The following is a 17,343-nucleotide window of genomic DNA, read 5'->3' on the forward strand; positions in this document are numbered from 1 at the left end:
ACTGGCTCCTGGCGCCCCACGCCCGGCCCTCGGCGTCCCACCCCTGCACGTCGACGATGAAGGCTTCCGGCGCCCCGTGCCCGACCCCCGGCGTCCCGCCCCCGCACGCCGATGACACAGGCTCCCGGCGCCCCGCGCCTGGCCCCCTGCCCTCGTGCACCGATGACATAGGCTGCAGCGAGAAGTAGCTAGAGGATTGCACAGTGGCCAAGTCCGTGATCTCCCGCTCTCTCTCCCTGTGCCTCTCCCTCTCTGATTTATGGATTAGATAGTTAGTCCCTTCTCTCTGCGCTGAGATTCGTAGATCTTGGAACCCATGTCGATTTGGTGACTATCCTCCCGCTGTTGTTGGTAGTAAGGGTGCATGACCGAGATTTATCTGTGCTTCTCATCGACTATCTTGCTTATTAGGACGCTAGTTGTTGCGGAGGCGATAGCTTGGATCCGTACACATCCTATGGTGCTGCGAGTGATGACTTCTGTTCGAAATGTTTGCTATGATTTTGTAGCTTGCTTGTACAGAGTACTGATAGATGCAGTCTTGTGCATTGTGCCGCGTGACTGAAAGAAAACTTATGGCCCTTTGCGGTCATGCCTCTGGAAATATATGGTTTTACAAAGATATAGCCGAATTTTGTTTGTGCACCTCAATCTCGTTGCGTGAAAGACAATTCGTTCTGTCAAGTGCCCTATGAGCTGGCTAGCTAAGAGGGGACTTGCTGGGCTAAATGTAGTTTTGAGTTACCATTACAGAGATCCTACTTCTTTTACAAAGAGGCAGGGTTAGAATCAGTGTCATAATCCTCAATAGAAAATTAGAAACTATTTGTCATTGAATGAAATGGGCTGCATAATGCTGAGTAGCTGAAGTTTGATTAGTATCAAGCTGCTATCAGTTGATCTCTGTGCTAACTAATCTGCATATTTGATTTCTAAATGGTGACTATAGTCTGTATGCATATCACTTCTCCACACCTACCCTATGAACCTATTTGTGAAGATTTTATAGGTTCTAGGATTTGTTGTATTTTTTGTTTGAGTCCATGGAGGATGGAGTCAGCTTGCTTTGGCCTCACCTAGATGGGCATCGTTTCGTCAGAGATTTTTTTCTTTTTGTGTGTTGGATTTTCATTGATTGCCATCGCTTTCTTCACGGCCACGGTAGACGGAGATGATGTCAGACGAGGTGGAGGAGGGGTGATGTGGGGATGTCTTTGTACGCATGATGAAGGAGATGGGGCGGGGTTGCCTGTTGCCTGTTTCCTCTTACCTATTGCCCATTTTTTCAGAAAACTGCATAATGTGAGCTTTTATCTATGCTTCCTATTTTCTTTTTTGATCTACATGTATGGAGCTACTTAACTTATCTTCCATTATGATGTATTGGTACTTAGCTTTTATCTACACAATTGGTGGGGGCAGTGGATATATCTCCTTCAACCTGTATGTGCATTCTCAGAACATGACTGCAACTCTATATTTTTCTTTATAATCTACACTGCATCTTCAATATAAATATGAGTTCCTAAAAGTTGAACCTTGCCTCCAGAACTTCATCATTGTGATCATTGAAGACAGATAACTGTCCTTGATCCTAGCTGCATCAGAACTACATCCTTTTGTCTATTTTACTTCTGATTTTAGAGGAAATAATTCTAGATTCATCAATAAGCTATATATTTTTGAGTTATGTCTATCTCTCTGTGTCTGTCTCTATTTTTCTCTTTGTGTGCATTGTTTTTGACAGCTGCTCCTTTTTTTGGGGATCTCCGCTGTTGCTTAGAGTTGATAGCTGCTCCTTTGTCTGTCTCTCTGTTTTTCTCTTTTGTTAAGTTTTTTGGGGATCTCTTTTGTGCAGACCTTTATTCTCTCCTCTCACCTCTCTTCTCCTCTCTTCTATCTTCTCCTCTCTTCTCTCTTATTACTCCTAAGTGGCTGCTGCTCTTACTCTACTACTACCACTCTACTGCTACACTTACTCTACTCTACTACTTTCTACTTACTACTACTACTTGCTACTCCTAAGTGGCTGCTGCTCTTACTCTACTACTACCACTCTACTGCTACACTTACTCTACTCTACTACTTTCTACTTACTACTACTAAGTGGCTGCTCCTAAGTGGCTGCTGCTCTTACTCTACTACTACCACTCTACTGCTACACTTACTCTACTCTACTACTTTCTACTTACTACTACTACTTGCTACTCCTAAGTGGCTGCTGCTCTTACTCTACTACTACCACTCCTTTTCTGTTTTTATTTTGCTTATATACTGCTGGTGTGTAGTGGCTGCTGCTGCTGCTGCTACTACTACTACTACTCCTCCTACCACTACTACTCCTCCTACTACTACTACTACTCCTCTTACTACTCCTACTACTCCTCTTACTACTTGCTACTCCTAAGTGGCTGCTGCTCTTACTCTACTACTACCACTCTACTGCTACACTTACTCTACTCAACTACTTTCTACTTACTACTACTACTTGCTACTTCTAGCTACTAACTGTTGGCTGCTGTTGCTTTTTTTGCCAAATCTCCCAGGACTTGTTGTCCTCTCTTTTGCCATCAGCTGCTGCAGTATGTTTGCTAAGCAGTTGTTGGTTTTTTTTGCTAAATCTCCCCTCTCCTCTCCTCTCCTTTGTTTTGTCGATGATAAAATTGTCCAAGTCCACACATTATATGGAATATGAGCTGATGATCAAGAACTAGTGAGGAATTTGGCATCATTAGCAGTCGCTCATACATTACCTTCTCCTCTCTTTTCTGTTATGATGCCTTGATGCTCCAAGTTCAAGATCAGATGATGATTGACATGTTTCTGAGGCCTCTACCACTGCTACTACTCTTTTTTTGATATATTGTTGTTTTATAGGACTACTTTGGTTTATAGCCCTTTTTGATTTCTTATACCTTCTCGCGTACCTAAAGCACACTTTCTTGCATCTATTAGAACAAAGCGTGAAATAATGTCACGGACACCAGATAGTGTAGCCCGATGCCCCAAGCATGATGAGCACCCAACCAATGAGGAGCAAGCACTAGAGGACCAGCTAACTCAGGAGCAGTTCGATAATGAGTTAGAAAAGGATCTAGAAGTGATGCTTACTCAGGAGCAGTGTGACGAGGAGGAAGGGGGAGCAAAAGGAAGAGTAGGAGAGGCGGCTAAAGGCGAAGAAGAAGAGGATGATGATGATAATGATGACTCAGAAGAGGGATATGAAAGTCCCGAGGATCCTTTCCCACATGAAGCCAGAAGGAGGCCAATGGAGGAAGATTTGGACAAGGATTTTGACCCGAATGAGGAGGTAGGGAAAAAGCCTTGGCTTGTAAATTTTGCTAAAGCTTTGGTTGTGTTACCTCTGCTAACACTTTGACCAATCATATATACAGGTCCCTCCTGAAACTCAGAAAAGACGACATCGACGTCCGTGACATCTCGCTGGACAAGATGGAGTAGAGGAAAGGAGAGCAGAGGCAACAACCACAGAGATGGATCACGATGCCTCTGCTCCACAACCTCAAGACACAACCATGACTACCAAGCCTAAGAGGAAATGAGGGGATAGAAAAGAAAATCTATATCCAGATAAGGCATGCTATGTGATAACAGAGGTTGGGCCAGCAGGGGAGATCCTTGAGCTGAAGGAATTAAGATGATGATTTCGTAATGCGATCGGGGCCCTAGTAAGAGATAAATTGAACCCAGCAATCCCTAACTGGAAAGAGGTACCAGAGAACATAAAGAATGCACTATGGGATAGACAGCTGAAGCTCAATTTTAGATTTCTGGAGGGTAAGCACGAATTGGTAAAAAAAATGCTATCAGGATGATGGGAGAGTCATTCCGACATTGGAGGTCGGAGCTCAACACGAAGTGTATCCAAAAGGGGTTAACTCCCTTCAATGAGTTCGGCAAAATAACTCCTAGTCAATGGGAGGAGCTCGTGGTTTAGAAGACTTCATCGGAGGCATTGGAGCTCAGTGCCCGTAACACCGAGCTGGCGAAGAGGAATAAACACCACCATCATCTAGGCCCCGGTGGCTACTATGCCAAGGAAGAACTGTTTAGGAAGATGGACGAAGAGGCCATAGCTGCTGGGAATATTGATGTGACTAATTTGAAGGTACGCTCAAGGAACTGGATATATGCGAGGAGTATAGAATCATCCGGCAGTAATCTTAAGTTTGATAAGCCAAAGACCCAAGAGGCGGTATCAAGGATACTAAAATATTCTGAAGACAAGGAGAAGGGCTCATTCAATCCTTCCAGAGAGAGGGATGAGCTTAGCCTTGGCTTGAGAAACAAGGAGCACACAGGCCGCACCAGGGGGCTAGGGAAAAGGATGACCTGGAAGCAAGGATTCAAAGAGGACAGGCACATGTACAAGAAACATGGCTGAGACCAGGAGACTAGTTTTGAGCTCCAAGTAAAGGCTCTAGTTGTGAAGGCGCTGGAGGAGCAAGGACTATCTATGGAGCCATGGATATTAGTGACATCGCTGGAAGAAATGGCATTAGTTGGCAGCCCTTCGAAAGTTCCTAGCAGCCAAGGTTCCACTATAGCCACAACCCCAGTCGATCACATACGGGAACCAACTAGTTGCACCTTGGTGTTTCTCAGCGGCCGGTAGAACACTGTGATGGAGGTGGTAATGGGTGTGGCACATCCTCCTGGTGGCTTACACCACAATAATAAGATACTGCCGGACTACACTAGGGTCGAGGTGCATACAGTGAAGCCCGAGTTCATGTAGTGGAGGATAGACTATGCAACTCCTGAGGGGCTGGTGTTACTCGGAGATGTTGTGGGGCAGTTCATCCTCTGGCATAAACAGGACATTATATTGACTGCTTCTTCGCTGCCTCCCCCTCTCCCAAATTTGGAGCGAGTTGTTGAGGTCGAGGAGATATTTTCACCGTCTCATGACCCCCACATTCCTGAGATGCCACATTCTTTCCCGCCTCCTAGCGAGCATGTGCCTGATGAGATGCCACAAACCTTCTCTAGCTCGTACCGAGCAAGTGCATGATGAGATGCCACAGTCTTCTCAATAAGCACAACCGATACATGAACAACGAGTGCCTCCTGAAGAAGGTGATGCACAAGAAGATGAGGACGTGCCTGAATGGGAACTTCAAAAGAAGATTCCAATCAACATAAGGCCAGTTTATGTTCCGATCAAAGACGTCTCGTCGGTGTCCAAGTGGTATTCCCATGACCAGTTCAAGCCTGAGAACCAAGTTAAAAAAGTCCCATCACAGGGTTCTAAGGAGGCCGTCACTAGCAAACTCCACCAAATTATAAAGCAGTATCCAAATGTTGATGCCATCAAATGATCAAAGGATTGCCCAAAAACATATGAAAGAGGCAAGCCCTTCCTACCAAACTGGGACATCCAGCGCCTACCACTTGGAATGAGAAGGTTCCATGATTGGTACTTGTGTGTTCTCCCAATGAGCATAGATATCATACAAGCATGCTTCCCCACCGGCACATTTGGAAGCCCAGTCGGGAAAATTGTCTTTGACTTCAATGACATGCACACATGCTTTCACCTAGGAGAAATAGAGATGAATCTAATTCGCACGTGGTGCCTATAAGTCCTTGTCCTCCCGATATGATATGAATGTAATCTTTGAATTTTGTTGTAACTAACCCACGTCGTGATTTGTAGAATGCAAGTGCACATTGTCAAACAAATGCCAAGTGTGAAAGCCGGGTATGTAGACCCTCAAGCTATAGCCCAAACAAATTTTAATTACCCTAAATGGTGGACACTGGATGCCAAAGAGCTAGCTGTTGCAAAGACTCTTCGGGAGAAAGAGCGCATCCATACGGCAAAACTAAGGGAAGAGTCCCTTAAGGTTGCGGCATACATTGCCATGGCTTTCAAAAATCTCCAACAACACTCTACTATATGGCTAACATACAACTTCGAGTAAGTTCAACTCTATACTTAAAGCTTTGTTCGATATATTTTATTCGATGCAAAAGAGCTTATCTAGTTCTATGATTAAATCCATGCAGCAACCACTGGATTTGTATAGCCGTCGATATCGGGATGAGCATGGCATGGGTCTTTGATTCATTAGATAGGGACACGGTGACATACAAAGACTTCATATCGATTCTCAAGACGTATAAATATCGACAATCCTCATTAGCTTATATGTTTGTATACATACTTATAACGTTCACTTTTGGATACTAACAAGTTGTATTTGCCAAAATAATTCGAACAGGGCATTTAGGTTCTATGTCACTAATCATCATGGAAGGCATGATCCAGCAAGGAAGGAAAAGCTAGCTATAAAAACACTATGTGCGGTAAGTGTAACTTACTTCTTCAGTACTCCGTTACATGGCTGTCAAAAGCCTTTACTTAACATTTTCATATGCAAAACACACAGGGCCCCAAGCAGAGGCCTGGGAGTGTACATTGTGGATACTATATATGTTCTATGATGAGTAACACCGGTGCCCACAGGAGACACCCCTTAAGGGTAAGTTTGAACCTCTTCACCCGTAGTATAAAAACTTCATACATGGTATGAAATACTAAACCGAAACTTGTTCTCTTGTAGTGGAGAGAAGAGAAAGGAATGAAAAGAGACCCATACAAGGATGACCAACTCTTAGAGCTCGTCGGCGACCTTTGCAACTTCATATTAGACCAGATTGTACACGTCAGAGGCACCTACCATGACCGAGAGTCTGAGTTAGGTACAAATCCTCAGTACCAACACCTTCGTGAGACTGAAAGGCTAGCTCTAGGACGTTGATAAAAATGTGTATGGAATTTATATATTTAATGATGGATTGTATATATTCTTGTAAATTGGACTTGTAATTGTAGTTTATAGAATACTCTTGTGCTTGTAGTCGCGGTCGCGGGGCGTTTGGCAACAAGAACGTGGTTCAAAACGTTGGTCACGGGGCGTTCGGCAACGCGAACGTGGTTCGGAACGTTGGTCGCGGGACGTTCGGCAACGCGATTTTGAATTGTAAATTTGAATTTTTTTTGCAGAAAAACGTACTGTAGGAGTGGTTCTAGATTGAACCGCCCCTACAAATACCTATTTGTAGGGGCGACTGGTACTACAGCCGCCCCTACAAATTGATTTGTAGGGACGCCTGGTAATACGAGCCGCCCCTATAAACCGATTTGTAGGGGCGGCTGGTAATACGAACCGCTCCTACAAATAGATTTGTAGGGGCGGCTGGTAATACGAGCCGCCCCTAGAAATCGATTTGTAGGGGCGGCCTGGGAACCGCCTCTACAAATGCATGATTTGTAGATACGGTTCGGTAGGGGCGGCTGGCCAAACCGCCCCTACAAATGATTATGAGCCGCCTCTAAAAATCGATTCTGTAGTAGTGGATGTTCAGATCTGGAGTAGTGAAAAATCAGATTTGTTAAACAAAATGAACACATAATTGTGCTTATAAAAGGATGTGTAGTTATTCTGATGGATGTACCGAAAGATACTTGTATATGTTAGATACATGACCGTGCGTTGAACTAGGACCATGATTTTTTTGACTAAAACTCACGCGGACGTGTGAGATCCACGGACATGTGGATTCATAATTTCTTATACATATGGTCATTATTATTTACCTTCATAGATCGGGCTGGTTAAGTCTCTGGATGGTGTACAACAATAATTCCTATTTGATTTTTAATATAGGTTCCATGTAGCACTCTAGTCCATTGAATAATAGATCAGCTTGATAGCGATTTGCAATTTTTTAGGTGCAACTTGATGATTGCTTTATGGTTTGTACAACAAGTTTGTGTCCTGCGTCAACGCCTATCCGTATAACAACCGGTCTACCAGCCATGTCCTGCGTCAGAAGTTCCAAGTCGAACCGTGCCAGAAGTCCGACGAATACCCCGTTCACTTGTTTTAAAAATGGCTTGTTCGGCTTCTTTTTTCAGCCGGAACAGTATTTTTCTCTCACAACAATTCAGTCGGAACAGTGTTTTTCAGCCAGTTTCAACCAAGTTTCAGACCAGCGAACGGGGCCGTCGCCTTGTACCCTGCTATCCTACTGGTCTCCGTGCCTTGCAATTGCCACCAACTAGCCTTCGTTGCGAGCGTATAGATGGACCTTGAATGATTATATTGCCCTTCGTGAGGAGTCCTCTAGCGTACGGCCGGAAAAGGAGGACGTCTATGCCTGTATGATCTTTTTATTTATATAAAACTAGATGATTCTCCTATGACAAATGCCGGTTGTTTTGTTTTTTTTTTCTCCTATGACAGTCTTGTTGGGCTCTTTGCGGGCAGGTAATTAAGTTTGAGCCCGGTAAAGAAGACAAATGAGGCACGGCAACGTATTATTACCATTATTTACGGTAATTCTAAAAAAAATATGGTAATTCCAAAAAATAGTTGTAATAATATCTAAATAAGAAAACTATACAAACCGGCATGGCAACATATTTTGGGCCCACAAACTTTCTATAAAAAATTAATTCATTTTAATAAAATGGGACTATACATTGTTCACAAATATATACATCTTTGACATAGTTACATATACTATGTGCGAGATGTATCCATTTGTAAGGAATATGTAGTACTGCTTTATTAAAATTATTTGAAACTTTTTTGGAATGACTATACACCTAAAACACGTTGACATGCAAGTTTACAGAATTTTCTTACCAAATATAGATATTATTATAGTTATTCTACGCTAATTCCACAAAATAATTGTAATAATATAAAAATATGGTCAGAAAATTCTACAGACTAGCACGGAAACATATTTTGGACCCGTGTAAGCTTCCTAGAAATTTTTTGTCCATTTTTATCATTTTCTAGTTGTATTCATAATTAGCTTATAATACAAGGAGTATACTATGTATGAACGAACATAAAAATGAATATAACATAGTGGTAAGTCTACTCCCTCAAAATAGAAGGGTCTCAAGTTCACGTCCCACTTGTGTCCCTTTTTTGTTATAGTTATTTTTTCTCATATTTTTACTAAGCATACAACCTTAGATATTGCAATGACTCGATTTTTCATTGCTATATGTACAACGCAATTGACTATTACATACAACGAAATATATTCATTGCAAAATAGATACATATAGCAACCAGTATATAAAGAGTTGCAATATCATCTATGTATTGCATCGCCTATAAAAATGTTCCCAACGCAACTTCAATCGTGGCAACAATGATAACTTATTGCAACTATTTTTCAAATGGTTGCGATAACACTTACTTATTGCAATGATCTTTGCACTTGGGGCTACGAAACAATTTGTGTGGCAAAAATCCCACCTATCACAACCAAAAGTGCAAATGGTTGCGAGAACACCCCCTATTGCAACCAAATCTTGCTATTGCGGTAAAAAAGCGTGCCATAAGGATCAAAAGTTAGTAGTGGCCGCCACTAAAAAAAGGAGCACATTGCTACAAATTGTTTTTTTTAGCGGTGGTTCGTGATGGCATTGAGAAGAAGACAAATGAACGACAAGACAACTCAGAAAGAGAGAGGAGGAGGTTGATTGGTTGAGTAATCCCTATCAAAACAAGGAACAAAGAATCTTCATTATGTCAAAACGTCACATTCTTCAAGCATTTGTTCCTCAAGCCGCCAGTTGCCCCATGTAATCAATATAACACAAGCAGCGGTAGTATTTGTATAATGCAAGCATGCAGCTCAAGCGACGACCTTGTCATTAATTACAATTATTTTGGCATAGACGCGCGCGCGCTACTCAACTATAGAACCACTAGCGGGACATTACTTTAGCACACAGGTCGCAGAGATCACAGGACTCGCAATGGGTGTCCTCCTCCTCGCCAGCCTACTCATTCCGACCGCCGTCTACCTCCTCCCAGCAAACAACACCACACCACCATGGGAGCCGATCACCTGCACGGACAGCAACGGCACGTCGAGCTGCACGGTCACCAACTCGTACGGCTCCTTCCCGGACCGCACCGTCTGCCGCGCGGCGAGCGCCGTCTACCCGCGCACCGAGGCGGAGCTGGTCGCGGCCGTGGCGGCGGCGGCCAAGGCCAAGAGGAAGGTGAAGGTGGCCACGAGGCACTCCCACAGCTTCACGAAGCTCGCGTGCCCCGGCGGCAGCGACGGCACCGTCATAAGCACGCGGTGGCTCAACCGGACGGTGCGCGTGGACGTCTGCCGGCGGCTCCTGACGGTGGAAAGCGGCATGGTGCTCAGGGACCTCGTCGAGGTCGCCGCCGCGGCCGGGCTCGCGCTGCCGCACTCGCCGTACTGGAACGGGCTCACCGTCGGCGGCCTCCTGGCGACCGGCGCCCATGGAAGCTCGCTGTGGGGAAAAGGGAGCGCCGTGCATGAGTACGTCGTCGGGATGAGGATCGTGACGCCCGCGCCGGCGAGCCAGGGGTTCGCCGTGGTCAGGGAGCTCGGCGCCGACCACCCTGACCTGGATGCCGCCAAGGTCTCCCTCGGCGTTCTGGGTGTTATTTCTCAGGTACATACACCGTATGTGTACATACACACAGCTAGCTTATATTCAGGACATGCACGTTTTGTGGTTTGACTCAGCTTCTTGTTGCTTCGTATCGTCGTTATTATATTACGCCCATTCATATACCGTGACTCTAGCAATATTTACTGCAGTATGTACATATATATATATATATATATATATATATATATATATATATATATATATATATATATATATATATATATATATATATATATATATATAGAACTACTATCCTGTAGCTGGCTAATAACTTATTCTGTAGCCACTTTGAGTTACGATAATTACTATGTTATTTTACGAGATTATAGTAACTCCTTACTAAGTGGTTTAATATAACGTTATGGTAAATATCCCCATGTGTTATATTAACCCAACTATCGTAAATATGTATTTATATTATGGTAAATTAGTATATAAAATTATAGTAAATGGAGGTGGCTACAGAATAACTTATTTTGTAGCCGGCTACTGAATAGCCTCTCCCTATATATATATATATATATATATATATATATATATATATATATATATATATATATATATATATATATATATATATATACCCCCTCCATTTTAAATTATAAGTTATTCTAACTTTCCGGTAGAGTTAAAACATCTTAAGTTTGATCAAAATTCTAGAAAAATTATAGAAATTTATGACATTAAATATGTATACTATGAAAATATAATTAGTGAAGAATCTAATTATACTTTTTATTATAAATTTTATTATTTTATTATATAAATTTAGTGAAACTTAAGATGCGTTGACTCTCCAAAAAAGTTGGAATGACTTGCAGTTTGAGACGGAGCGAGTAATACGTAGCATTGACTAGTGTAGTATATATCTATAAATTATATAAAGCTAAACCCCACTAGCTATTTTCTCTAAACATGCAAGCTGTCCACTTAATCAGTCCACTATCGGATGCATTTATAATCAACTAGTATTTGCAATTATGATCTACATGTCAGCAAGACACGTCATCCACTAACATGCATGTAGTTGTCCACATCAGCATGTCATGTCATCCACTAACATTATAACTTATAATTGTTGATCCCTTTGTACATGTAATTTTATTCCAAGTCATCAGCAATTTCCACGGCAACGCGTGGGGTATTCACCTAGTTATCATGATTCATGAAGTACTAACTGGTCCTTCAATTTATAAGTTCTTTTAGTTTTTTTTTTGTAACCAAAATAAATGAAGGCACTATTACTGCATATAATTTGTTGTTGTAGTCTTGTTTAGTTTTTTTTGTCTGTTTAGTTTTTTTCTAACCCAAAAAGGAACGCATCAGGTCGACGCTTGTCCCATAAAAAAAACCTATATTTTTCGTTAATGTACCTTCCAAGTTGGAATAAGTCAAAATCTTTTAATATTATTCTTTTTGTGAAATACAATTGTACCTCTTGCAAAATTGGACCCAAAATGACGTAAGAAAAATCTACAGTATCAACCGGTCCTTGTACAAGGCATGTAAACGTAATCCACGTGTGTCACTGCTCACAACTCACAGTTAACCCGAACTTGTTTGGATGCACATGTATTCACTTTAATTCATGTGTGTTAGTTACGTTAGTGTGGATTTCAGTTTAAATTCCATATCAATCATCTCCAACACATATGAATAATTACTGCCAAACTAATATGCTGGCATGTGTAGGTCACCCTTGCGTTACAGCCGATGTTCAAGCGATCGGTGACGTTCGTGAGACGCGACGACTCGGACATGACGGAGAAGGTGTCCGTTTGGGGCCGCCTCCACGAGTTCGGCGACATGACATGGCTACCATACCAGCGCAAGGTCGTGTACCGCCAGGATGACCGCGTCGACGTCGCCACTCCAGGAGACGCCATCAACGACTTCCTTGGCTTCCGCTCCCACGCCAAGCTTAGCCTCCTCACCGCCAGGCTCCTAGGTATATGGATGAAAACGGTCGAAAAATCTCTTAACCGTTTTCTACTTTTATATTTGGATACGGAAACGAAAGCGAAAGTAGTAAAGTCGGGTACGAAAACGAACGCGAACTTATGGATTATTGATAATTTTGAAAATAAATCAAATCGGGCGGAATTATGTCGAATACGGTCGGTATACGAAAAATCAATACGGAATACCGACCCATAGGAGTTAGGACCAAGTGCTTAAAAAATATATGTTACTCGATATAAATTATGTTGGCACATCTCTAAAGGGGAGAAGAGGAAAGGTTGAAAAAAAATAAATGGAGCTATTACGAGCTATTTAGAACTAGACTTATACTTATATATATAAATAGGACACTGAACTAAAGAAATAGACTAATGTGTCCGACAGCACTAATCATGTGAAAAGCTTATATAAAAATAAATGGTGCATGAGTTGAATGCAAAGATCACAAACGTGTCATTTGCACACAAAAAAAAAAATTACAAACTAGCAGCCCAACGAGCAGCGGCATCTCTAACGTCAATGATATAACGTGTCCGACATCACTGCTATAATGGCCCACTGCAGCCCAATGAGCAGCGGCAGCAGCAAGCTGAGCGCCAGGCGCACTCTGAATTTATAGTCCCACCTCACTTGGCTAGTTGGAAGTGAGGGAGCCAATAGTCTATATAATAATATCCAGGCCGAACCACTAAATAGCCCTTCTTGATTGGGCTGAACTGTGTCTAAATAGGGGCTCCTATATTGGGCGTATTCGGGATATTTCAAATTATAAAAGTAGAAAATGGTCGGAAAATGTTTAAATTGATTTGGTTTTGATTTCAGATTTCAAATTTGGTGTCATGAATTTCGAACCGTTCTGATTTCAAACTTGATGTTACGGGATATTTTAGTACCATTTTCATCCTTACCTAGGTAGCTACTAGTACTGCGCGCATATATATTGCCATGTTGATCAGAAGGTAAGTAATAACCATGCATGCAATGCATGTTCCTTTGATTCCTTAGACGAGTGGCTTGAAGAGAAGGATGCTGACGCTGCCAGATGCCTGATGGCACGACTGCCGATGTGGAAAGTGCAGCGGGAGGCTTACGGCTTCACCAACGATGGCGCCTCGTTCACGGGGTACCCGGTGGTGGGGTTCCAGCACCGCATCCAGGCCTCCGGCTCATGTCTAGACACCGCCTCCGAGCACGCCGGCGGCCTGCTGCAGCCCACCTGCACGTGGGACGCGCGGGTCCGAGGCGGGCTGTTCTACAGCTCCGGCTTCAGCGTGGTGCTCTCCAAGGCGCCGGCGTTCGTCGCCGACATGCAGAGGCTCCGCGACCTCAACCCGCAGGCGTTCTGCGGGCTCGAGGGCAAGCTGGGCGTGTTCATGCGCTACGTGAAGGCGTCCTCCGCGTTCCTGGGCAAGGCCGAGGACTCGCTGGACTTCGACGTCGTCTACTACCGGAGCTACGCGGACGGCGCGCTGCGCAGGCACGCCGACGTGGTCGACGAGTTGGAGCAGATGGCGCTGCGCAAGTACGGCGCCGTCCCGCACTGGGGCAAGAACCGGAACTTCGCCTTCGATGGCGCCATCGCCAAGTACCCGAGGGCCGGCGAGTTCTTAAGGGTGAAGGAGAGGTTTGATCCGGACGGGATCTTCTCCAGCGAGTGGTGTGACCAGGTGCTTGGCGTCAAGGGCAGCCCCAGCATCTTCAGGAAAGGCTGCGCCATTGAAGGTCTCTGTGTTTGCTCCGACGACTCGCACTGCGCGCCAGATAAGGGCTACTTCTGCCGGCCTGGGAAGGTCTACACGGAGGCCAGGGTCTGCGTGTTCGACGGGGACGAGCTCAGGAACAGACGCAGTGGCATCCTTGATGAACTCTGAACCAAAATAGTCGAGAAGGTGATGTCGGTTTGCACTTGCACTACAGAATCATGGATCAATCAACAGCACTGTCTCCAGGTATAGATGTGATAACTTACATTATTGCACCAAGATTGGTTAGTACTCCCTCCGTCTATAATTTGGAATGGAGAGAATAGTAAGTTAGTAACGCTTGTCGTGTGTATATTAGTTTGGATCTGATCCTAATATCCGATGCAAAGCAGCATTTTTTAATCCCTGCAAAATTTACAGAGAAAAATATGTTATTTGCATAGGAAGCAAAGATTCATTGGAGTGAATCACTCAACATCACTGTCCTATATACTTACTCAACTAAATCACAATTAGGACACTGCCATAAAGAAAAGCTAGCTGAGAACAGAAACAAATCAAGAACACTCAGGACACCTGGACACTACGATGTTTCTACTAACTCACATACCCAATTAGGACACGAACCGACAACAATAATGGAATTACTGGGCCCCGCACCAAGGACAAATGCATGTCACTAATGATAAGTCAAAAGCAATGGTTGCTGATCATTGCTAATGACGGACAATAGTGGCAGTCAACAATTATTATTCATCACAAAACTATGAGGGAAACAGGCTTTCCAACTGCTCCTTCTCGACTTGACGAGGACATAACACCTTCGCATACAACTATTGATTATAAGGAACGAGCTTGGCGTCAAAGGCAGCCCCAGCATCGTCAGGAAGGGATGCGCCATTGAAGGTCTCTGTGTTTGCTCCGACGACTCGCACTGCGCGCCGGATAATAAGGGCTACTTCTGCCGGCCTGGGAAGGTTTATAAGGAGGCCAGGGTCTGCGTGTTCGACGGGGACGAGCTCAGGCACAGACGCAGTGGCATCGTTGATGAACTCTGAACCAATATAGTCGAAGGTGATGTCGGTTTGCACTTGCATTACTGGTGGTATGCCCGTGCTAACGCTACGGTGATATTTGGACATACAAATTAAAACAACCAAAATATGAGCCAACAGGACTTAAATTTCTTTGAAGACCAAAAAAGAAAATACCCATGCATTGCTACATGAAAAATATTTCATAAAATGGTAACCTCAAAAACTTTGTAGCCAACTTTTTCATTCTAATTCTTCCCTTTTTCAAACAATTACATTACAATTTCAGTAACTACAATACAATAAAACATATGACGAGAAATATATATTGTATGACCTCTAAAATTCTTTTTGATAAAACTGACACGAAGTTTCTTGAAAGACTAAAATAATGGTGGACACACTATGCCCGTGTAGCCCGTGCCATTACACCTCGGCCGAGCCCCCGGCGATCTACAGCGGCACAACTTCCTCGCCCCTCGGTCGAACCGCCATTGGCAAGACAGTTGTACTAGGACTAGATGAGTAAAGTTGTATATATAGTTTGCCACTGCAACTCAACAAAGAGAGTTTAGTTTTTCCATCTCCTATACAGAGCTCCGCCCAACCCTGGTGCTTGAACTGTGTGTGTATGTTCTGTTCTCCCTCTTCTTCTACCTCTAGCCATAGTGTGTGTGGTCGGACAACCTCTGTCGTGCTCAGTCGTGGTCGAAAAGACTGGTGAGTGGTCGACTCATCTGAGCTGGTGATCCAGTGGGCTAACAAGTGGTATCAGAGCCGTACAAGCGCCGTCGTCGGACTAACCGCTGGTGATGACGAACGGTTCAGAAATGGACGACAGCAGTGGCACTGCTGGGGCTGCTCAACCACAATCTGAGGTCGTTGTTCGCACGGTGCGGGAGATCAGCGGCACCAGTTGGCCGATGCTGACTCGCACCAACTATGAAGAGTGGTCCGTGACCATGAAGGTCATGCTCAAAGCCCGACGGCTCTGGTATGCTGTTGACAAGGGCACCGAAAATGAGGAAGATGACATGTCAGCGTTGGAGGCTATCCTTGCTGTTGTACCGACAGAGTACAAGGAGCTGTTGGGAGTGAAGAACTCTACTAAGGAGGTGTGGGAGGCTATTGCGGCGATGCGCGTCGGTTCCAACCGCGCAAAGAAGGCGACGACCCAGCTATTGAAGCAGGAGTACGCCAACCTCAAGTTCAAGGATGGTGAAACAGTGGAGGATTTCTCCCTCCGCCTGTAGATGCTCATCAGCAAGCTAAAGAGCCATGGCATCACCATCGACGAAGAGGAGGCGGTCTCCAAATACCTCCACTCCGTACTGACAAAGTACATCCAGATCGCTCTCTCCATAGAGACGATGCTGGACTTGTCCACCCTCACCATTGAGGATGTGACAGGCTGTCCGTGGGTGCTGGACGAGCGCCTAGAGCAGGCGACAGCAATGAAGGACAGCGGCAAACTGCTGCTGATAGAGGAGGAGTTGACTGCTCGGAGGAACTCTGGGTTAGCCTCCTCCAGCCGTGGTGACGATGGCAAACGCCGCGGCAAGGCTTCTTCGGTGAAGAAGAAGCAAGTCGACCCCAACGCCTGTTGGCACTACGGTAAGATGGGCCATTGGGCACGAGAGTGCCCAAATCTCAAGCAGGAGAAGAAGGCCGAGGCTCATCTGGCGCAAGCTGATGATGATGATGAGGCCACTATCCTGATGACGAACGTTCTATGCACTGCACGATGTCGAGGCCAAGGAAAAGGAAGAGGTGATGACAGTAGAAGGACCTGGGAAGGCCTTGAAGGCTGTCAACCTCGACGAACCACACGCCCAAGTCCACCTAGACTTAGTGGGCACTGATCAGGAGCAGCAGTGGTACCTGGACTCTGGTGCCAGCAACCACATGACGGCCTCCAAGGCATCCTTCTCCGAGCTCGACGACGATGTTACCGGTATGGTGAAATTTGGTGATGGCTCAAGGGTGGCTATCCAAGGGCGCTGGCACCATCATCTTCAGATGCCAGAATGGGGAGCACCACGCGCTAACGAATGTATATTACATCCCGCAGCTATGTTCCAGCATCATCAGCATTGGTCAGCTGGATGAGCGTGGTAGCGAGGTATTGAACAAGGACGTAGTCCTTAGG

The 17,343-nt window shown here is 44.5% G+C and overlaps 1 protein-coding gene across 1 annotated transcript; it reads left to right on the forward strand.

Annotated features, from left to right (window-relative positions):
* The first annotated feature begins 9,817 nt into the window (after positions 1-9,817).
* On the forward strand, positions 9,818-14,328 carry LOC136509367 (probable L-gulonolactone oxidase 4). Its single transcript, XM_066504184.1, has 3 exons — positions 9,818-10,495; positions 12,188-12,443; positions 13,463-14,328. Exons 1-3 carry the CDS (start codon positions 9,818-9,820, stop codon positions 14,326-14,328), a joined length of 1,800 nt encoding a protein of 599 aa, XP_066360281.1.
* Positions 14,329-17,343: the final 3,015 nt, after the last annotated feature.

Source organism: Miscanthus floridulus, chromosome 15 (assembly GCF_019320115.1).
Source record: "Miscanthus floridulus cultivar M001 chromosome 15, ASM1932011v1, whole genome shotgun sequence".
NCBI lineage: Eukaryota > Viridiplantae > Streptophyta > Magnoliopsida > Poales > Poaceae > Miscanthus > Miscanthus floridulus.